The sequence below is a fragment of the Saccopteryx leptura genome, chromosome 3 (assembly GCF_036850995.1).
Source record: "Saccopteryx leptura isolate mSacLep1 chromosome 3, mSacLep1_pri_phased_curated, whole genome shotgun sequence".
NCBI classification, from domain to species: domain Eukaryota; kingdom Metazoa; phylum Chordata; class Mammalia; order Chiroptera; family Emballonuridae; genus Saccopteryx; species Saccopteryx leptura.
The window spans coordinates 372,319,238-372,341,701 of record NC_089505.1 but is presented as its reverse complement, the minus strand read 5'-3'; the positions used below and the strand labels follow the sequence as shown (position 1 = coordinate 372,341,701).

Here is a 22,464-nt window from a genome sequence, read left to right as displayed (position 1 = left end):
AGGGGGAAAGAGAAATATCAGTACGTTTCTGTATGTGTCCAATTCATTATTGTAAAGCCAGTTGCCACGGTCACCATCACAACTGCCTGGCCCATGCAGGTTCACATTGGATTCGGGACAGATGGTAATGAAACAACAGAGCCACAAACTGGTGGGCCATTAGCTTTAATCCTAGCTTGCACCCGGTGGGCAAGTAAAAACACACACTGGGCTCCAAAACCCACTCATTCAGCACTCACAAAGCTACTGACTTATCTGAGTTTCTTAGAATCAAAGGTTTCTAGCTCACCAGCCTCATTCTCCTTTGTCCCTGTTGGGCAGATAAAATGTATTATGCTCACTTTGTTAAAGATGACACAAGGAGGCCGTCGCCCAGGTGATATTAATGTGTGTTGGGGGCAGGCAGGATTGTTGTAGCCTCGGGCTTGGTTTTGGGATTAAGCCTTTCCCACCCTTTTTGATGTGGGGTGGTACAATCCAATCATGCCTCAGAGAAGTGACTTTATATTAGAGACTTCCCTATTTTGTATATTGGATTAAAGGTTATGAAGCTACACTATAAAATGGGGGCAGAACAGGACTTGGCTCTTGGTTCCTGAGACTAGTATTAGAAGAAAGAGCAGAGCAGAGAGCAGAAGGCGGCCACGTGGAGTAGGCCAGGAGAAGCAGCCAAGATGGCGGAGTACTGAGTGAGATGCCAGTTTGTGCAGAGTTTGTGCAGGGAGAAGGAAGGAGATGGGGAACAGAGGAGAATAAGTCTGGTGAGCTAGAAACCTTTGATTCTAGGAAACTCGGATAAGTCAGTGGCTTTGTGAGCACTGAATGTGAGCGGGTTTTTGGAGCCCAGTGTATGTTTTTACTTGCCCGCCAGGTGCAAGCTAGAATTAAAGACTATGGCCCATCAGTTTTTGGCTCCTTTGTTTCTTTTTTTTTTTTTTTCATTTTTCTGAAGCTGGAACAGGGAGAGACAGTTAGACAGACTCCTGCATGCGCCCGACCAGCATCCACCCGGCATGCCCACCATGGGGCGACGCTCTGCCCATCCTGGGCGTCGCCATGTTGCGACCAGAGCCACTCTAGCGCCTGAGGCAGAGGCCACAGAACCATCCCCAGCGCCCGGGCCATCTTTGCTCTAATGGAGCCTCAGCTGCGGAAGGGGAAGAGAGAGACAGAGAGGAAAGCGCGGCGGAGGGGTGGAGAAGCAAATGGGCGCTTCTCCTGTGTGCCCTGGCCGGGAATCGAACCCGGGTCCTCCGCACGCTAGGCTGACGCTCTACCGCTGAGCCAACCGGCCAGGGCTCCTTTGTTTCTTTACCGACTGTCCGAATCCAATTCGAACCTGCATGGGCCAGGCTGCTGTGATGGTGGCCCTGGCCCTGGCTCCTGGCCATACAGTCCCCATCTCCTTCTCTCTGCACAAACTGGCTTCTTTTTCAGCAGTCCACCATCTTGTCTGTCTCTCCTTGCCTTCACATGGCCTTCCTCTGCTCTCCTCTCTAATGCTAATCTCAGGAACTGAGAGCAAGCTCCTGGTCTGCCCCACTTTATAGTGTAGAAATCAAAACCTTTAATCCAATATACAAACAAGGAAGTCTCTGATACAAAGTCACTTATCTGAGGCATAATGGGATTCCTCATGAGAGTGTACCACCCCACATCAAAAAGGGTGGGAAAGGCTTATTCCTAAAACCAAACCCCAGGCTACAAGGATCCTGCCTGCCCCCAACACACATTAATACAATCACGCCCATCCCAAGCAATCACCTGGGTGACAGGCTTCCATGTGGGCAGCGCCATCTTTAACAAAGTGAGCATAATATATTTTATCTGCCCGACAGTTATGTATGAGCCAGCATGGAATTGGCAACCTTCTTACAAGAGGATGCTCTAACCAACATAGGTATCAGGCCAGGGCTGGAAGCCTTTTTAAAAGAAAGGGTGTGTTGCCCTGGCTGGAGCACTCTTCGTTGGAGCATCATCCCACAGTGCAGAGGGGGCTGGTTGGATCCTTGGTCTGAGCACATACAGAAACGGATGTTTCTTGTATCCCTTTCCCTTTCTCTCTCTAGAATCAGTAATAAAAATAAAAATAACCAGAAAAAGGCAGTAACAACAAAAAAAGGGTTTACTGAGCCATTTCTATCAAGAAAAAGGAGACTGGGGCCTGGCCTGTGGTGGAGCAGTGGATCAAGCATCGACCTGGAACGCTGAGGTCTCTGGCTCAAAACCAGGGCTTGCCTGGTCAAGGCACATGTGGGAGTTGATGCTTCCTGCTCCTCCCCCTTTCTCTAAAAATAAATAAATAAAAATAATTTTAAAAAAAGGAGACTGGGTTCTGGGGCAGGAGTCTAACACCTTCCCCCACCCCCACCCCCCAAAAAAGCTCCCAGTGGAAAGCAGGTTTCAGGTTTCGAAGTCCTAGAGCTGACGAGCCTTTTTATGTTTATTTTTTATTTGATTGATTCGAGAGAGATTGCCACGTGGTTGTGCCCCGTCGCTTCCCATATATGCCCTGACCGAGGTCACGCCGCAACCTTGGCAGACACGAAGTGGGGGCCGGGATAGAGTCGTTTGGGAAGACTCGACACGTGCTGCAGACAGGGGTGGGGAAGGTGAGGACCGGCTTCGGGACAGGCGGGGCGCCGAGGGGCGCTGGCGCCCGGGTCCGGGAAGCGCACGTGGCCGCAGGGCAGGGTCTCTGGAAACCACCGCGGGACCGGCCGCCTGGCGCTCACCCCGCCCCCGCCCCCGCGGCCCCGGCCGCTGGAACTTCACGTGGGACAGCTCGGACCGGAACCGGCCTGCGGACCGCGGTGCGGACTCGGGATCCGCGCCCCGCCCCCCTAGGCCGGCCTTGTGGGCGGGGCCGCCGCGCCCGCGCTCCCGGCTCCCGGCATGCCGCGCGCCCGCGCCCGACTGGCGGCGCCCCCTGGCGGCGAGCGCAGGGCGGCGCGGGGGCGGGGCCGGAGGCGGGGGGTTGCGCTGGTGACGGGAGGACGCGCGGCCGCGGCGCAGTGGGCCGGTGGCGGCGGCGGCGGCGGACGCGGACCGGGCGGCTGCGGCGGCGGCCACGGGAGAGCCGCGGGCAGCGGAGGCGCGGCGCGCGGGCCGGGATGAGCGGCTGTGGCGGCGCGGCCCGCGCGCAGCGGGCTGGTGAGAGCGCGGGCGGTGGGAGGTGCGGGTCGGGAAGATGGCGGAGAGGCCGGCGCTGCGGCCCCCGCCCGGCCGCGCGAGGATTCGGGCCCGCGGCGAGGCGACCGAGGGGACGGGCGGGACCGTGCGGGACGCGGGCGGGGCGTGGCGCGGCGGGGGCGCGCGGGAGGCGCGGGGCCCGGGCCGCGCGGGACGGGCTGTGCGGTGGGCGTGAGTGGGCGTGAGTGTACCTGGCCCGGGGTGGGCGTGAGTTCGCCGCGGGGCCTGAGCTCGGGGCGAGGGCCGGGCGGACCGGCTTTGTCCGCTGGCGGACGCGTGTGTGCGGGGTCGGTGCCGCCGCCGGGTCCCCGCCACCGGCCTCTGCAGCCAGGCGGGCCGGGACGGTCCACCTTTCTCCCGGGCGCCCTCCGGAGTTGCTTCTCGGTGGCGGGAGTGGTGCGGGCGGAGGGCCGCGAGCAGGGCAGGCCGTGGGCGCGTGGGGGGGTCAGGACGTCTTATATCTTAATCCTGCGGCCAGCTGCGAGGCCGCGGCAACTGTGGGTGTGTTCGTGCTGCTCCCACCGGCAGCTGCTGTGGGCGCTGCGCCGCCTTCACCAGCAAAAATGCAAAAATGCGGCGCCCCCCCCTTCAGTGTTGTGGTGGAACCAAACCTCCAGTGACCTTTGCAGAAACCTACCGTTGCAGGGCTCGTGTTCCTCCCGGGGTGCAGACAATAGGAGATCTGTCTTTGAAGCCATTGGGGGGAACTGAAACCTGTGTGTCCTGGGTGCCTCTGCAAACAGCAGGTGGTTCCCGGTCAGCAGCTCCCCATCCATTCACAATGAGCAAGGTGTGTGTCTCCACGCTGGGGGAAGGGGAGGGAGATTGGATAGGAAGGAGGTGTGACTGTAAAGCGAGGAGACTCCTTCCATAAAACGTCCAGGTGGACTCGGTGACCCGCAGACGCTTGCTGGGTGAAGGAACAGAGGCCAGCCGGCCGGTCTCCCCGACTGCACTTGGTCTAGTCAGCTATCTTGCCAAGAGGCTGAGAAGAGTGGAGGACAGGGCGGGTTCTGGAGCCAGACTGCCTGCCTGCCTTTGAGTCGTGACTCTTCTATTTACTGCCTTTGCACTCAGTGCCTTTGTTCCCTCGTCTGTAAAATGGGAGCATCAGTCGTGTTGGCCTCCTAGGGTGGTGGTGAGGACTCACTGAATCAAGACTGTAAAATGCTTTGTGCCTGGTACATTGTAAGTGTTCAAAAAGTTAGGATGTCATTTATGTTAAGATGAGGTTCCCAGGTGTGTGTGTGTGTGTGCCGTGGTCCCCTCTAGTATCCTCCTAATTTATGTTAACTTCTAGTCTGTGGATCACTTCTCTTACATAGGCAAGGTGGGGCCATACTTGGAGAAACAAACCTTTATGAAGGTACACGAGGAATAAATCTCATGTACTTGGCTTAATTATTATGTAGAATGGTTTATAAAAGTATTTGTAGGGGAAAAAAAGCTTCTGGTGAACCACTGAAATGCTCTAGTTCTTACTGGCCTTGGGAGTTGGTAGGATTGTTGAAGACAGAAATGAGATTTAGAGCAGCTTTTTGGCAATTCTCTGTTAAACTTGGATTTATTTATCAGAGCTGTAACATTTTGTCTTGCTAAAATGTTGGAAGAAATTAGACTTAATTTGCTTCAGAAGGAAGTGGAAAATTCCCCATGTTTCCCAAATAGGTGATTCTCTGTCTCAAGTTTAGGGAAAGTATCTCAGATTTACCCTAGATGACTATATCTCATCTCCTTTATCAGTATGTTACTAAGACTTGGGGAAAACCTTCCACTTTAAGTAGAGTATGTTGGCATTTGTAGGGTTTAGGTGAGAATGTTTAATGTTCAGAACAAATGGTAATGAAACTGCTTTTGTGAGCACATTTAAAAATATCTCAAGATAGATTTTAAAATGTGCATCCCAGCCTTCTCTCTTGCATGTGTTCTGGGGTGGACTGTATGTGGATGATTTATTTTTTTTTGTTTGTTTTTTTTAAAATTATTTTTATTTATTTATTCATTTTAGAGGAGAGAGAGAGAGAGAAGGGGGGAGGAGCAGGAAGCTTCAACTCCCATATGTGCCTTGACCGGGCAAGCCCAGGGTTTTGAACCAACAACCTCAGCATTCCAGGTCAACGCTTTATCCACTGCGCCACCACAGGTCAGGCAATTTTATTGTTTGTTTATTTATTTATTTAGAGAGAGAGAGAGAAGGAAGAGAGAGATGAGAACAATGCATAGTTGCGTCACTTTAGTTGTTCATTGATTGCTTTTCATACATGCCTTGACTGGGGGCTTGAGCTGAGCCCGTGACCCCTTTGCTCAAGCCAGCGATCTTGGAGTTTTGACCTAGGGACCTCAGCGTTCCGGGGCAACGCTCTACCCACTGTGCCACCATTGGTCAGGTCTTTGAGCAATTGAATAGCAGCCAATACAGTATTTTGTTAGGTTTCTTCCAGATTCTTTGTGTTTGTGGAAAAAAAATGTCTGTGTAATATGTTCTCAAATTGAGAAATCTAGTTTTACTAGCAAAACCCTTTTGCTGTGCCTTTTCACTGACCTGTGGTCATTGGGGTCATTTGTGAGGGTCTTACACACTCTCTCTTTTTTTTAATTTATTCGTTTTAGAGAGGAGAGGGAGAGAGAGAGGAGAGAGAAGGGGGGAGGAACTGGAAGCATCAATTCCCATATGTGCCTTGGCCAGGCAAGCCCAGGGTTTCGAACCGGTGACCTCAGCATTTCCAGGTCAACGCTTTATCCACTGCGCCACCACAGGTCAGGCCACACTCTCTCAGAGTTAGCTGTGTGAGTGTCCTGCTTCAGAAGCTCAGCCCTGTGCACAGCCCCATGCGCAGCGCAGGGCCTGGCGCTGCTGCTGGCAGAACTGAACTGGATTGTCTGCCTGCGTCCAGGTTCCTTCTCCTCTTACCTTTCCTGCTCCCTGAGGTAAAGCCCACACCCTCAGTTATTGGCCTTCTCTGCCGCCTCCTGGACTTGCCTTGCTGTGTCTTCCGTCAGCCTTGGGAACTTGTCTCTGATGTTATCTTGCAGCTCCGCCCTGCTCCTTGAGGTCATGTCTGACCCTGACTCCCATCCTCTGGCCACACTGTTCCACGGGCTGAGATGGACCTTCTTACGTGGACCTACAGCGTGGCTCAGTCCTGCTTCTGCCATGCTTCATCTAAGGCTTTCTGAGGCAGACGTTTTACAGGGGTTTGTATGCCCCTGAAACTTGACTTTCTCAGCAATGCCTGCCATCTTGTTCAATACCTCAAAATGTGATGGTGACATAAATGAATTTTATCATCATATGTCTGAGAATTCTGATAATAGGAGTTCCATCCCCCTTACTTGTTACTAAACTTACTTAGAAACTCATACTGGTCTTTGACACAGTTTTGTGTTGTGAAAAGAACTTATTGGTCCTATCAGGTAATTATTATTATGCTTTATCAGGTGGAATTCTTGGTTCAGCATTTGGTATGGATTTTTGTTACTTTCTTTGAAGTCTTTGGGAAAACCATACTGTTCAGTATTAGGAATTTTTCTCAATATTTTATAATGATTCCTAAGTATCATTAATTCAGTACTTTTTTTCCTTCTTAGCAAGGAAGAAAGAGAGACAAGGACAGACAGACAGGAAAGGAAAGAGATGAGAAGCAGCTACTCATAGTTGCAGCACCTTGGTTTTCATTGATTGCTTTCTCATATGTGCCTTGACTGTAGGCTTTCAGCAGACCGAGTGACCCCTCTCTTGAGCCAGCAACCTTGGACTCAAGCAGCAACCATAGGGTCATGTCTGTGATCCTACACTCTAGGCCAGTGGTCGCCAACCTTTTTTGGGCCACGGACCAGTTTAATGTCAGAAAATATTTTCATGGACGGGCCTTTAGGGTGGGATGGATAAATGTATCACATGACTGAGACAGGCGTCAAGAGTGAGTCTTAGACGGATGTAACAGAGGGAATCTGGTCATTTTTAAAAAATAAAACATCGTTCAGACTTAAATATAAATAAAACGGAAATGATGTAAGTTATTTATTCTTTCTCTGCGGACCAGTACCAAATGGCCCATGGACTGGTACTGGTCTGTGGCCCAGGGTTTGGGGACCACTGCTCTAGGCAACCCCATGCTTAAGGTGGTGAGCCTAGGCTCAAACTGGTGACCTCAGGGATTTGAACCTGAGTCCTTCACTGCCCCACCACCTGGTCAGGCAGTACTTTTTTTTTTTTCTTTACAGAGACAGAGAGAGAGTCAGAGAGAGGGATAGATAGGGACAGACAGACAGGAATGGAGAGATGAGAAGCATCAATCATTAGTTTTTCGTTGCAATACCTTAGTTGTTCATTGGTTGCTTTCTCATACGTGCCCTGACCACAGGCCTTCAGCAGACTAAGTAACCCCTTGCTGGAGCCAGTGACCTTGGGTCCAAGCTGATGAGCTTTGCTCAAACCAGATGAGCCCGCACTCAAGCTGGTGACCTCGGGGTCTCGAACCTGGGTCCTCCGCATCCCAGTCCGTTGCTCTATCCACTGCGCCACCGTCTGGTCAGGCACTTTTTTTTTTTTTTTAAGATTTTTTTTACTTACTGGTTTTACAGAAAGAGGGGTGTGGGGAACAAGAACTAGCAACTTATAGTTGCTTCGAAGTAGTTATTCATTAGTTGCTTATTGTATGTTCCTTGACCGGGCAAGCCCAGGGTTTTGAACCTGCGACTTCAGCATTCCAACTTCAGCATTTCAGGTCTACTCTCTTGCCACTGTGCCACCACAGGCCAGGCTCAGTATTTTTTTTTTTAGTACTTTTTTTTTTAAGAGAGAGAGAGGAGAGGGGGAGAAAGGAAGGAGGAGTGGGAAGCATCAACTCGTACTAGTAGTTGCTTCTTGTATGTGTAATGTGCCTTGACCAGGCAAGTGCAGAGTTTCAAACCAGTGAACCTGTTGACACCTTACGCAGTGTACCGCCACAAGTCAGGAAGGCTCAGTATTTTTTAAATGAACATCTAATCTGTACTTAATTAGTTGTATGTACATTGTAGTGCCATAGACATTAGGCACACTGTTCTTTGAAGGAGCTTGAAAAGGAAAGTGTTAAAGCTATGAGTCCTTCAAACAGTGCTCCCGACCAGGGTCTGTATGCTCCAGGGTCTGTATGCTCCAACCACTGGCAGGACCCCTGCCTGTCCTTTTTTTTTTTTTTTCTTCCAGAGACAGAGTCAGAGGGATAGACAGGGACAGACAGACAGGAACGGAGAGAGATGAGAAGCATCAATCATCAATTCTTCGTTGCGGTTCCTTAGTTGTTCATTGATTGATTTCTCATATGTGCCTTGACGGGGGGGGGCTACAGCAGACCAAGTGACCCCTTACTCAAGCCAGTGACCTTGGGTCCAAGCTGGTGAGCTTTGCTTAAATAGATGAGCCTGTGCTCAAGCTGGCGACCTCGGGGTCTCGAACCTGGGTCCTTCGTATCCCAGTCTGACGCTCTATCCCAGGGGTCCCCAAACTACAGCCCCCTGAGGCCATTTATCCGGTCCCTGCTGCACTTCCAGAAGGGGCACCTCATTCATTGGTGGTCAGTGAGAGGAGCACATTGACCATCTCATTAGCCAAAAGCAGGCCCATGGTTCCCATTGAAATACTGGTCAGTTTGTTGATTTAAATTTACTTGTTCTTTATTTTAAATATTGTATTTGTTCCCGTTTTGTTTTTTTACTTTAAAATAAAATATGTGCAATGTGCATAGCGGTTTGTTCATAGTTTTTTTTTTATAGTCCGGCCCTCCAACGGTCTGAGGGACAGTGAACTGGCCCCCTGTGTAAAAAGTTTGGGGACCCCTGCTCTATCCACTGCTCCTATGTCTGGTCAGGCCCCCTGCCTGTCTTTATAAATAAAGTTTTATTGAAACACAGCCACCGCCTTCATTTTTGTGTTATCTGTGGCTATTTGGCAGAACTAACTAGTTGCAGCAGAGACTCTATGGCCCACAAAGCCTAAACTATACTGCTCACAAAAATTAGGGGTTATTTTATATCTTCATATTCATTTTGAAATATCCCCTAATTTTTGTGAGCAGTATATTTACTGTGTGGCCCGTTTACAGAAAAGGGCTCCAGAAGTTTAGGGGGGAAATGATTGGAGTGAGGGATTGTAGTGTTAGGGAAGGCTTGAAGGAAGGGATGGTGTTTGAGCTAAACCTTGTGCCTTGGAGGTGAGTGGGGGAGAGGAGTTAGGACACTGCAGCAACACAGGAAGGTTTCAGGTTTGGGAGCAACGGTAAGAAGTTGAGTTATGTGTGTGGCTTGTGGGGATGAGAAGGTTGGTAAGGAATAAGGAAATAAGGATTATAATGTGAATGTCTTTGAATCAGGTTGAAGGCTTTAAATTGTAGTTCTCTAGCTAATAGAGAGTCATTCAGGTCTGTGAGCAGAGGCAGTCCTGACAAAATGGTGTAGCAGCCCTTAATTGGCAGCAACATGTAGGGCAGATTGCAGAAGGAAGAGATCCGATTCAGGGAATTCATTGGACAGCTTTCTCTGGGGAAGGCTGGGATAGCAATTACCCCAACTTTTCATTTGCTTGCGGCCCTTTTCTGAGAGTCCATTCCTGGAGCTAGGACCAGTCCTTGTTGGGATTTTGCTATTCTCAGGGCAGAGAGTGACAGAAACTGTGTCTCTTCAAGCTTCAGCTGACAGCTCAGGTTCCATGAGCTAAAGCAGGTCACCTGTCCCATCCCACCAGAGGGAAGGGATGGGATGGATGCTCTTTCCAGGGAGGGAGCGGGAAGTCCCACGGCCCAGGGCAGGATGGTGTATGGCCTTCTTGTAGGGAAGGGCTGAGCAGATAATTGGAGACAATACTGTGGACCCCTCCTCCCACCTTACCCCAGAGAAAACAAGCCTGCTCCGTGCTCTGAGTGGTCTCCCAGGGTGAAGGTGCCAGTCAGACTTCCCTGCTCAGCCTGGGGTACTGGAGCCAGCCTCCGTATCGGAAAGCCTGGCAGGCCTCTCAGACCCTGCGTTCTTCACTCCTGGCCTTGGTGCTTTGGGGTTATTAGCCTGCCTGGCTGCTACCTGGAAGACTGACATCCTGGGTTCTCCCTCAGCTGCCACATCTTGTTGCTCTGGGTCTTCTCAGTAGTTACCAAACCCATTGTTCCTGTGTTCCCAGGGCCACTGGCCCTGCAGGGGCTGTGCCTTGTCCCTTCTGCATTGTGGCTGTGCCTCCTGGGTGGGCTCCTTCCCCTCTGTCTTCCACAGGACTGTGCAGGGGGTGTGCGCAGAGTAGTGGCTCTTACTGGGGCGATTTGTCTGAAGACAGTTGTGGTTGTCCTAGCTGGGAGGGGTGCCTCTGGCATCGACTTCTTAGGAGGGCCCCATGGCCAGTGTGCCAGGCTGAGGAGTAGGCTCAGTGTGTCCTGCAGGTTGTTCTCCGTGCTTCCAGGAATGTTCTCCAAGGCCCTGCGTGCCCTGACTCGTGCACTGCTCTCTAGTGACGCCAGCTAAGTGCCACTAAGCCAAGCCCTGCTCCATGTTCCCTCCTCCCCACAGAAAAAGCAAGGCTTAGGTGACCCCTTCAGCTCCTTTGACCCTCCCTGGGGCCAGTCCCAGCAGGAGCCCATCCTTGTCCCTCCCTGAGGAAAGTTCTCCTGCCTCCCAGGGTGCTCTGAGCAGGGCCGTGGTCACTACACAGCCGTGAGATGTCTCCCCGCTACTACGGGGAAGTTCCTGAGGGCCACTGACATGTCTGTCTGCTCAGTATCTCCTTGCAACATTTTTTTTTTTTTTTCTTTCAGAGAGAGAGAGGGATAGACAGGGACAGACAGACAGGAACGGAGATGAGAAGCATCAATCATTAGTTTTTCATTGCGCGTTGCAACACCTTAGTTGTTCATTGATTGCTCTCTCATATGTGCCTTGACCGCGGGCCTTCAGCAGACCGAGTAACCCCTTGCTTGAGCCAGCGACCTTGGGTCCAAGCTGGTGAGCTTTGCTCAAACCAGATGAGCCCGCTTTCAAGCTGGCGACCTCGAGGTCTCGAACCTGGGTCCTCTGCATCCCAGTCCAACGCTCTATCCACTGCGCCACCGCCTGGTCAGGCTCCTTGCAACATTTTTTGTGCACACTAATGTCGATTGAGACAGGTAAGCTTGAGCAGGAGTCACCCCAGAGAAGGGTTGACAGCAGCAGGAGCCATTCCTTTGTTCATGTTCCCCAAGCTTGCTGCTTCCAAGTTCCCAGGCCTCTTACTTTCATCTCTTTCCTCAGTATAAATGTTTTATTCTCATGGATACTTTTTTTTTCTAAGATTTTACTTATTCACTTTAGTAGAGGAGAGAGAGAGAAGGGGGAAGAGCAGGAAGCATCAACTCCCACATGTGCCTTGACCAGGCAAGCCCAGGGTTTTAAACCAGTGACCTCTGTTCCAGGTCAACGCAGGTCAGGTTTCTTGTGGATAGTCTTTATTTTTACTCCCTAAAATGTTTTTAAATTTTTTGAATAGGCAATATATTCAGGGTTGGGAAGTAGAGTTCACAGTGTGACCTCCTTCTTGTCTCTGCCTCCGGGAGCCTGGTCCCCTGGAGCTACCCAGGGTATCTCCTTCTGAGATACTTTGTAACTGTGCAAGCAAATGTGGATGAAATGTATTCTTTTGTCATACCCTTTTTTTTCTCCAGAAATTCTTTGAACTTCGCCTTGTTTTAACTATATTTGTGAAGTCATTCTGTATGGATACATTGTCCAGTTCATGCTTTTCCATGGGCCGGGCCGTGTCATGTTCCACTGTCTGGAGCTGCTGTAATATATCTGACCAGCCCCTGCCAGTGAATATCATATTTTTAAAAAATATATTTATTTTACTGCCTGACCAGGTGATGGTGCAGTGGATAGAGTGTCCGACTGGGACGCAGAGAACCCAGGTTCAAGACCCCGAGGTCGCCAGTTTGAGTGTGGGCTTGTCTGGTTTGAGCAAAGCTCACCAGCTTGAGCCCAAGGTCGCTGGCTAGAGCAAGGGGTCACTCACTCTGCTGTAGACCCCGGTCAAGGCACATATGAGAAAGTAATCAATGAACAACTAAGATGCTGCAACGAAGAATTAATGTTTCTCTTGCCTGACCGGGCACTGGCACAGTGGATAGAGCAACGGACTGGGATGCAGAGGACCCAGGTTTGAGACTCCGAGGTCGCCAGCTTGAGCGTGGGCTCATCTGGTTTGAGCAAAAATTCACCAGCTTGGACCCAAGGTTGCTGGCTCAAGCAAGGGGTTGCTCAGTCTGCTGAAGGCCCATGGTCAAGGCACATATGAGAAAGCAATCAATGCGCAATGCGCAACGAAAAACTAATGATTGATGCTTCTCATCTCTCCATTCCTGTCTGTCTGTCCTTGTCTATCCCTCACTCTGACTCACTCTCTCTGTAAAAAAATAAAAATAAAATTGATGTTTTTCATCTCTCTCCCTTCCTGTCTGTCCCTCTCTCTCTCTCTGTCTCTGTCACAAAAATAATAATAATAATAATTGATTTTAGAGAGAGGAAGGGAGAGAATGAGAGAGACAGAAACATCCATCCATTCCTGTATGTACCCTGACTGAACAGGGATCGAACTAGCAACCTCTGTGCTTCGGGACAATGCTTTAACTCAGTGGTCCCCAACCATTTTGGGCCACAGACCGGTTTAATGTCAGAAACTATTTTCACAGACCGGCCTTTAGGGTGGGACGGATAAATGCACAAAATAAAATTATGCTACCGGCGTAAAAACTGTGGTATTTTTAAATATAATTGTCGAACTTACGAGACAAGTGTCAAGAGTGAGTCTTAGATGGATGTAACAGAGGGAATGTGGTCATTTTTTAAAAATAAAACATCGTTCAGACTAAAATATAAATAAAACGGAAATAATGTAAGTTATTTATTTTATTCTTTCTCTGCGGACTGGTACCAAATGGCCCATGGACCATTACCGGTCCATGGCCGGGGGGTTGGGGACCATTGCTCTAACCAACCGAGCTATCCGACCAGGGCTAAAGATCATGTTTTGTGCAGTTAACAAATAAGGCTGCATGTGCGGCCTTTCTAAGTGTGTGAGGGCACCCGTGGACCCATCCCTAGAAATGGTGCCTCTTTCTTCAACACTCTTATTCTGTTAGATCACATTTTTATCTTGTTTCTTAGTGTCTAACTGTAGTTCCCTTATTCATTTATTTCTCCCAATTATTTACATTTAAAATAATGTAGTATGATCAAGTTAAAATAGTTTTTCGCCTGGAAATTCGTTCATCCTTTATGTGTTCTTAGGGGAAAGAGTGACTAGGAAAAATCCACACAAAAACTTGTACACAAATGCTCACAGTAGTATTGTTTATTTTATTTTTATTATTTTTTTAAGTGAGAAGAGGGGAGATAGAGAGACACACTCCCGCATGCACCCCAACGGGGATCTACCCAGCAACTCCTGTCTGGGCAGCGATGCTTGAATCAGCTGAGCTATCCTCAGAGCCTGGGCCTGATGCTCGAACCAGTCCAGTCACTGGTTGCAGGAGAGAAGCATATGGTTGCTTTTCGTGTGTGCCTTGACTAGGGATTGAGCCTGGGACATCTGCATGCTGTGCCGACATTCTATCCACTGAGCCTACTGGCCAGGGCCCACAGCAGCATTGTTTATAACAGCAAAAAAGTAGCTATAGACTGGCTGGTTGGCTCAGCAGTAGAGCGTCGGCCCAGTGTGTGGACATCCCAGGTTCAATTCCCATTCCGGGCACTCAGGAGAAGCGCCCATCTGCTTCTCCACCCTTCCCCCTCTCCTTTCTTTCTGTCTCTCTCTTCCCCTCCCGCAGCCAAGGCTCCACAGGAGCAAAGTTGGCCCCGGGCACTGAGGACGGCTCCATGGCCTCCGCCTCAGGCGCTAGAATGGCTCCGCTCAGGCTGCAACGGAGCAATGCCTGGATAGGCTGACCCTTGCTACCTGTTGGGCATGCAGGTGGATCCTGGTCGGGTGCATGTGGGAGTCTGCTTCCCCGCTTCTAACTTTAGAAAAATACACAAAAAAAGTAGATACAACCCAAATATCTGATAAATGAGCAGATAAACAACATGTAGTCTGTCCATACAATGGAATATTATATGCAATAAAAAGAAGTAAAGTACTTTAGTTTCTTTTCATATTTTTTATTTTTAGAGAGAGAGAGAGACAGAGTGACTTGTTGTTCCTTTTATTTTTTTTTAAAGATTAAAATATTTTTTGTGTGTGTGACCGATGGTGGCACAGTGGATAGAATGACCTAGGACACTGAGGTCCCAGGCACCAGCTTGAGTGTGATTGTCGACATGATTCTGTGGTCACTGGCTTGGGCCCAAATGTCACTGGCTTGAGGCCCAAGGTCGCTGGCTTGAGTCCAAGGTCGCTGGCTTGAGCAAGAGTACAGTGGCTTGGCTGGAGTCCTCCAGACAATGCATGTATGAGAAGCAGTTAATGAACAACTAAAATACTGCAGCTATGAGTTGATGCGCTCTCCCTTCTGGTCTCTCACTCTTAAAAAAAAAAAAAGGTTACATTTTAAAAAAACTTTATTGATTTTAGAGAGAGAGGAAGAGGGAAAGAGACAGAAATATAGATCTATTTCTGGCTGTGCCCTGACAGGGGATCGAACCCGCAACCTTGGTGTGTCGGGACGACACTAACCGACGGAGCTACCCGGCCAGGGCCTAAAGTTTTAAAACATTGACTTTCACACTGAGAAGCTGACAGTCAGCAGAGCACATTCTTCACCCTCGTGCAGACTGGTTGATGGTGAGGCAAACCCGAGTGTGGACAGCTGCAGTGTGAACAGCATCTGAACAGAACCGTCTCCCAGCACGAAGACCTTGCTGGCCACCAGACTGCTGGGGTTCAGGCAGGATCTGAGCCTGTTCTCCTCACTGGCTGTGCTTCTCTCTGTCCTGTTACTTCCCTCTGTCCTTTCTCGGAGCAGCTGGTGGCCCCAGCACCACGTAAAGTGGCTGCTGCTGCTTCTCACTGAGCTGTACCACAGGGATGTCCCTGAGACACAGGCTGTGGTTTCTTGTTATGGTCCCTTCAGCCATCTCCAGGGATTTCTGTGGTGGCAGCATGTTCTTCCTGGGAGTGAGGGTGATGATGAAACACATGCAGCCCCTGCCTCCCCTTCCTCCTCCCATGTGATTTGTGCATCAGGTCACAAGTGTCACTAGTAAAGGGAAGCAGCTTCTGGACTCTAGATATTGTTTTTCTGTTTAATTTCCGTGTTGGCCTTTTATATTCCAAATTCGGCTGTGCTGGTAGGATTCCTACTTCTTCCAACTCTGAGAAGTAGTGAGGCCCCTGTTTGTGCGGCCTTCTTGCCAAGGCTGCTGGGGCTCAAGATGGGGGTTACTTGGGGGTAGCGTAGAGCCCTTCTCCATTCGTTTGGCAGGACTTGACATCTGGTCTGTGTTTGCCAGACCCGCCCACATTCATCTGGCTGTCACCTGCTATGTGCCAGCCACTTGTCACTCAGGTGTCTTGACATAGAGACAGACCAGGCCCCTGGGGGGAACACACAACTGGATTGTGATGACCTCATATGGACAACAGGGGTAGAGTTGTGTGTGGGGTTTGGGGAGACCTCTAGGATGGCTGCTAGCCTTGGCTTGGGGTGTGGAGTTTAGGTTGGCTTTCTGGACGGGGGTTTTCATCTGAAAAGGAAGGGCCCCTGTAACTGGGACTTCTGGGGTGTTAACCAGGCAGAGGAACAGTGCAGCCCATGTGGAAGGGGCCGCAGGAGCGTCCGATGTGTGGTGGAGCTCCCTGGAGCACTTGGTGTTGGGGCGCCAGTGAGGCGGGGGTGGGCAGGGTTGAAGTCTGAAGGGGGCACCCTCACCTGGCGTCTGTGCCTGCTGGAGCAGGGTGCCAGTGATGCCCATGAGCCCAGAGAGGGGCTCCGCCAAAGTCCCTTGGCCACGCCCCTCCCCATCCTCTTTTTTTCTGGAACACAGGAGGGCTTATGTGAAGGTGCTGTCCACTTGATCGTTCTGTTTTCTATGATAACTTAAATCATTTGCAAGATGGTGGCTGGGAAATGCTGTGGGAGGGGCTCCTTCAGTGCCTTTGAGCCCCATGTGGCGGCCCCCACAGAGGGTGAGACGCAGCACAGCACACACCTCAGAGTCACCGTAGAGCCCTTCAAGAGCACCAGCTTTGGGCCTGACCTGTGGTGGCACAGTGGATACAGTGTCAGCCTGGAACACTGGGGTCGCCAGCTCCAAACCCTGGGCTTGCCTGGTCAAGGCACATATGGGAGCTGATGCTTCCTGCTCCTCCCCCTTTCTTTCTCTCTCTTTCTTTCCTGTTTCTCTAAAAGAAACAATGAATAAATAAAATCTTTAAAAAGTGGGGGGCATCAGCTTTGGGGTCTTGCAAACTGGAGTTGACACCACTTGGTCTGAGGGGGCCTGTACTTCCTCCCAAGCCAGAGAGAGAAAGAGAGAGGGAGGAGAGGAGAGACAGAAAGGCTGGCCCGGTCTTCTGTGGGAGAAGGGAGTATGTCGGCAGAGTTGTTGGAGTGCAGCTGAGGGGTTGTGCCTTCCAGTCTTCCATCCCATAGAGTGCTGGGGGGGGTGCTGGGCTGGTCTGCAGTGGGGGGGTGCTGGGCTGGTCTGCAGTGGGGGGGGTGCTGGGCTGGTCTGCAGTGGGGGGGTGCTGGGCTGGGCTGCAGTGGGGGGGTGCTGGGCTGGGCTGCAGTGGGAGGGTGCTGGGCTGGGCTGCAGTGGGGGGGGGTGCTGGGCTGGTCTGCAGTGGGGGGGGTGCTGGGCTGGTCTGCAGTGGGGGGGTGCTGGGCTGGGCTGCAGTGGGAGGGTGCTGGGCTGGGCTGCAGTGGGGGGGTGCTGGGCTGGGCTGCAGTGGGGGGTGCTGGGCTGGGCTGCAGTGGGGAGGGTGCTGGGCTGGGCTGCAGTGGGAGGGTGCTGGGCTGGGCTGCAGTGGGGGGGGTGCTGGGCTGGTCTGCAGTGGGGGGGTGCTGGGCTGGTCTGCAGTGGGGGGGTGCTGGGCTGGGCTGCAGTGGGAGGGTGCTGGGCTGGTCTGCAGTGGGGGGGGTGCTGGGCTGGGCTGCAGTGGGGGGTGCTGGGCTGGGCTGCAGTGGGGGGGGTGCTGGGCTGGGCTGCAGTGGGCAGTCCCTCCTCCTGGAGCTGAGTCAGACCAGACCAGGGACAGACAGGGAGCAGGGCCCTCTGGGTAGGAGCCTGGGGCAAGGCAGGTAGCCTACTAGGCCCTCCACAAGGGCTGAGTGTCAGGAGGCGGGAGTGTGGAACGTTCAGGTGTGGTAGCACGTGTCAGAATTCCAGTCCTCCTGCGACAGAGTCGCATTCCATCCTGTGACTCCTCCGTGCAGAGCCATGCTTCCCGCAGGCAGAGACCAGCTTGCAGCAAGTGGGGGTCGTGCTAGGAGAGGGTTCAGGTCAGGATGTCGTAAAGAAAGGAGGGAGAACAGAAGGAGCACCTTAGAGCAGGAACGAGACTCAGTTCACAGGTAGATGAAGTGGATGCCATCCCCCAAAACAAGAGAAGAAAGACAGATGAAAAACAGGAAATAAAAGGACCAGCAGAGGCTGGTCTGAGGGGTTCCGAGTGGTGACCCAGCAGCACGCAGGCGCCACACAGCGGGGCGAACTGGAAAGCCCCGCCCAGGCTCTGAGGAGGTGTGCTCTGCCCCAGCCAAGTCACCCACCAGCTGCCAAGTGGAGTCAAGGTGTTTTTAAAATTTACCTCCCACCTACCGGTTTTCAGAAAAAAAAAAGAAGAATGGGAGCTAGGAAGACTCTGGCAGAAGGGGAAATGGAGCCCCCACAGGCAGAAGTCAGAGCCCCAGCACTTCTGTTCATGGGGCTCTGGGTTGCCCTCCACTGGCTAGTCATTAAACTAACCACCTCCACCTATGTCCAGCCTTAACGGTCGCTGTCTGCTCCAGCCTGCCCTGCTCACTGTGTGTGTGCTGGCGGCTGGCTACCTGAGTGGTCAGGCCCAGGGGGATGGATGTCGGCACTCTTTGGGGGGCATTGGAAGGCAGTTCTTGCTGAGCCAAGTAGTTTTCTAGACTGTATTCAAAATACATGGATGGCTGCTCAGCCCTGGCCGGGTAGCGAAGTTGGTTAAAGTGCCATTCAAAATCGTGCCCTCCCTCTTTCCCTCCCTCCCTTTCAAAATTAATAATGAAAAAAAAAATAGATGGCTGCTTCAGTGGAGTTTTCAGAGTGTTTTGGGAAGAGGGCTCACTCTTCCCACATGGGGAGAGCTTGGCTGAGTGGTTTCTGTGGGCTAACAGCTCCGGCTCTTGCCTCTCGTTGGAAAGTTTTCTGGAGTTTTCAGCTAAAATCAGGCCATGTACCAACCATGGTGCCCTCTGTGCCCTGTGTGGTATTGTCTTCTTACACCAGCTCTTTCAGCGCACACCTGCTGCCCGTTTCACAGCTTAGAACAGCCAGCTTTTGACCTGTTCCCCAGGCTACCATCCTGCTGTCACCGTACCTGTTGTTCCCCTGCCTGCTCTCTGGAGCCCCTCCCCCACTTCCTGTCCCCAGGCCACCAGCACCCTGTCCTCCCCCTGGCCGTTTCTGCCAGTTCATCCTGCCCTGGCCCTCTGCCTGGTCCCTTCAGTGAGCCCATTCACTTGTGCCTGTGAACACACTGATTAGGGAAAGTGGAATTCCTGTTATATGCTGATTTCTTCTAAACTTGTCTCCAAAACTTGGACCTCTTGCGGAACCTCAGAGGAGCAGGGCTGCAGACTTGCCGTGGGACGTGCAGCGGAAGTGCCCGGGCAGCGGCCTTCCCCAGAGGGCCGGTCCAGCCCCACCCTGGGACGGGCCTTTGTGCTCTGCTCCTGCAGCTCTCTGTGCCTGCCACCCGGGCTGACACCTGTGTGCCTCTCGGGGCAGACCCGCGAGGGGCTGACGAGGGGCTGACGTGGGGCTGACGAGGGGCAGACGTGGGGCGCACTGAGAGGGGCTGACGAGGGGCTGACGTGGGGCTGACGAGGGGCTGACGTGGGGCGCAGTGAGAGGGGCTGACGTGGGGCTGACGTGGGGCTGACGAGGGGCTGACGTGGGGCTGACGAGGGGCTGACGAGGGGCTGACGTGGGGCTGACGTGGGGCTGACGAGGGGCTGACGTGGGGCTGACGAGGGGCTGACGTGGGGCTGACGAGGGGCAGACGTGGGGCTGACGAGGGGCAGACGTGGGGCGCAGTGAGGGGCTGACGTGGGGCTGATGGGCTGACGAGGGGCTGACGAGGGGCTGACGTGGGGCTGACGTGGGGCTGACGAGGGGCTGACGTGGGGCTGACGAGGGGCTGACGTGGGGCTGACGAGGGGCTGACGTGGGGCTGACGAGGGGCTGACGTGGGGCGCAGTGAGAGGGGCTGACGAGGGGCTGACGTGGGGCTGACGAGGGGCTGACGTGGGGCTGACGAGGGGCTGACGTGGGGCGCAGTGAGAGGGGCTGACGTGGGGCTGACGAGGGGCTGACGAGGGGCTGACGTGGGGCTGACGTGGGGCTGACGTGGGGCGCAGTGAGAGGGGCTGACGTGGGGCTGACGTGGGGCTGACGTGGGGCTGACGAGGGGCTGACGTGGGGCTGACGAGGGGCTGACGAGGGGCTGACGTGGGGCTGACGAGGGGCTGACGTGGGGCTGACGAGGGGCTGACGAGGGGCTGACGTGGGGCTGACGAGGGGCAGACGTGGGGCGCAGTGAGAGGGGCTGACGAGGGGCTGACGTGGGGCTGACGAGGGGCAGACGTGGGGCGCAGTGAGAGGGGCTGACGAGGGGCTGACGTGGGGCTGACGTGGGGCTGACGAGGGGCAGACGTGGGGCGCAGTGAGAGGGGCTGACGAGGGGCTGACGTGGGGCTGACGTGGGGCTGACGTGGGGCTGACGAGGGGCTGACGTGGGGCTGACGAGGGGCTGACGTGGGGCTGACGAGGGGCAGACGTGGGGCGCAGTGAGGGGCTGACGTGGGGCTGACGGGCTGACGAGGGGCTGACGAGGGGCTGACGAGGGGCTGACGTGGGGCTGACGTGGGGCTGACGAGGGGCTGACGTGGGGCTGACGAGGGGCTGACGTGGGGCTGACGAGGGGCTGACGTGGGGCGCAGTGAGAGGGGCTGACGAGGGGCTGACGTGGGGCTGACGAGGGGCTGACGTGGGGCTGACGAGGGGCAGACGTGGGGCGCAGTGAGAGGGGCTGACGAGGGGCTGACGTGGGGCTGACGTGGGGCTGACGTGGGGCGCAGTGAGAGGGGCTGACGTGGGGCTGACGTGGGGCTGACGTGGGGCTGACGAGGGGCTGACGTGGGGCTGACGAGGGGCTGACGAGGGGCTGACGAGGGGCTGACGTGGGGCTGACGAGGGGCTGACGAGGGGCTGACGAGGGGCTGACGTGGGGCTGACGTGGGGCTGACGAGGGGCTGACGAGGGGCTGACGTGGGGCTGACGAGGGGCTGACGTGGGGCTGACGTGGGGCTGACGAGGGGCAGACGTGGGGCGCAGTGAGAGGGGCTGACGAGGGGCTGACGTGGGGCTGACGTGGGGCTGACGTGGGGCTGACGAGGGGCTGACGTGGGGCTGACGAGGGGCTGACGTGGGGCTGACGTGGGGCTGACGTGGGGCTGACGAGGGGCTGACGAGGGGCTGACGTGGGGCTGACGAGGGGCTGACGTGGGGCGCAGTGAGGGGCTGACGTGGGGCTGACGTGGGGCTGACGGGCTGACGAGGGGCTGACGTGGGGCTGACGTGGGGCTGACGAGGGGCTGACGTGGGGCTGACGTGGGGCTGACGTGGGGCTGACGAGGGGCTGACGTGGGGCTGACGTGGGGCTGACGAGGGGCTGACGTGGGGCTGACGAGGGGCTGACGTGGGGCTGACGTGGGGCGCAGTGAGAGGGGACACTGCTAACAGGGAACACCAGTAGGCTCGGGATGCTGCGCCCATGCAGAAAACCGCCAGCTACTGAGGAGTGAACCAGTGTCTTGGGAGGGGTGACTGGGAGGGTCAAGGAAGTGCGGTGGAGATACCAGGAGTAGACCACAGGCTTCCTATCAGGGGGCCCTGGGGGAGGGGGGGTATTGAGACGCGGAAGGGGGCTCTGAGCACCATGCTGGGGGCTGGGTTTCCGGGGAAAGGGCCAGCACTTAGCTAGAAGGGGGGTCTATGTCCTTAGTTGGAGGAGGGCACAACTGAAGACTCCCACATCCATCCTCCCTCCCCTACCTGTTCCCCCTTCCAAGGAAGGCCATGCTGATTACCTGCTGTGGCCCAGCATTAGTGATAAGGGGTCCATTGTCCCCTCCCTTGGCTCCTTCAGGAGGGACTGGCTGTATCCAAGTGCCGGGTGGTGTTTCCCCTTTTCCCCATGTTTTATTTCTGCTTCCTTGTGTTATTTTGAGAAGACGCTCCCCACTGGGGACTAAGTGGCCCAAAACCTGGTGTTTTAGCAGGCAGAGTTTTTGCTGCATTGATAGGCACTTTGCCTGCCCTGGTGGGGGGATGCCGGTAAGGGGGCACTCAGACACCTGGCCCCAGGGAAGGGGGTCTCTAGAGTATTTGAGATGACAGAAACTTATAGGTGGGTCCCCAGCCCTTGTGCTGTTGGCCGGGCCCAGTGGGAACAGTGAGAGCGTCGGAATTCAAGTTCAGACATTGCTCTTTTAAAAATGGGACCTAGGTGTCCACGCGTAAGCCCCATTTTCTGTCTTGTGAGGTGACTGCTGACACAGCCGCCACTGCCTCTGGTGTGGAAGTGGAAATGGTTCGGTGTTTGTACAGCTCTTGCTGCGTGTGATGCTGCACACAGTAGGTGTTAGAGACTGTTTGAGGACCTGGCGCGTCTCCATGGGGGCTTTGAAGGGGGAGGGGGCGGGCTCCAGCCCAAACCCAGTTAGGAAAGTCACCTTGCTGCCCCTTCCCCGGCTGTGTGGTTATTTATCGGGGTGATCACTATTATGCATGCAGAAGGCTGTGACTGTCACGGTGGATTCTCCGGTCACCCAGCAGGTTTGTCATGCGCTGCAGGTCGAGTGCAGTACCCACCCTGACCTGGGCATGGCTGACCTGAAGTTCCCTGCGCAGTGCGTGCTGTGGTCAGCAGACCAGGTCCATGTGCTGGAGGACTGCACGGAGCTCTGTGTGGCTGGCTGGGTCTGCTCCTGTTGATCAGGCAGCTGTGGTCTCGCCTGTTGGTAACACGTGTCCTGTCAGCCTTCTGGCCCCTGAGGATGCTGGCTTTGGGAACACGCCATCCATATT

General features: G+C 53.9%; 2 protein-coding genes across 6 annotated transcripts in view; one reads left to right on the top strand and one right to left on the bottom strand.

Annotated features, from left to right (window-relative positions):
* The first annotated feature begins 2,982 nt into the window (after positions 1-2,982).
* ARHGAP39 (Rho GTPase activating protein 39) overlaps positions 2,983-22,464 on the top strand; it is an 85,043-nt gene continuing 65,561 nt past the window's right edge. For all 5 annotated transcript variants that reach the window (XR_010750523.1, XM_066379766.1, XM_066379764.1 and 2 more), the window contains exon 1: positions 2,983-3,153. The gene's annotated coding sequence lies outside the window, so the exon portion shown is untranslated. The remainder of the gene's footprint in view (positions 3,154-22,464) is intronic.
* Positions 18,876-22,052, bottom strand: LOC136398613 (proline-rich protein 36-like). Its single transcript, XM_066372783.1, has 5 exons — positions 21,983-22,052; positions 21,019-21,267; positions 20,633-20,872; positions 19,836-20,528; positions 18,876-19,717 (listed from the first exon to the last, which is right to left on the bottom strand). Exons 1-5 carry the CDS (start codon positions 22,050-22,052, stop codon positions 18,876-18,878), a joined length of 2,094 nt encoding a protein of 697 aa, XP_066228880.1.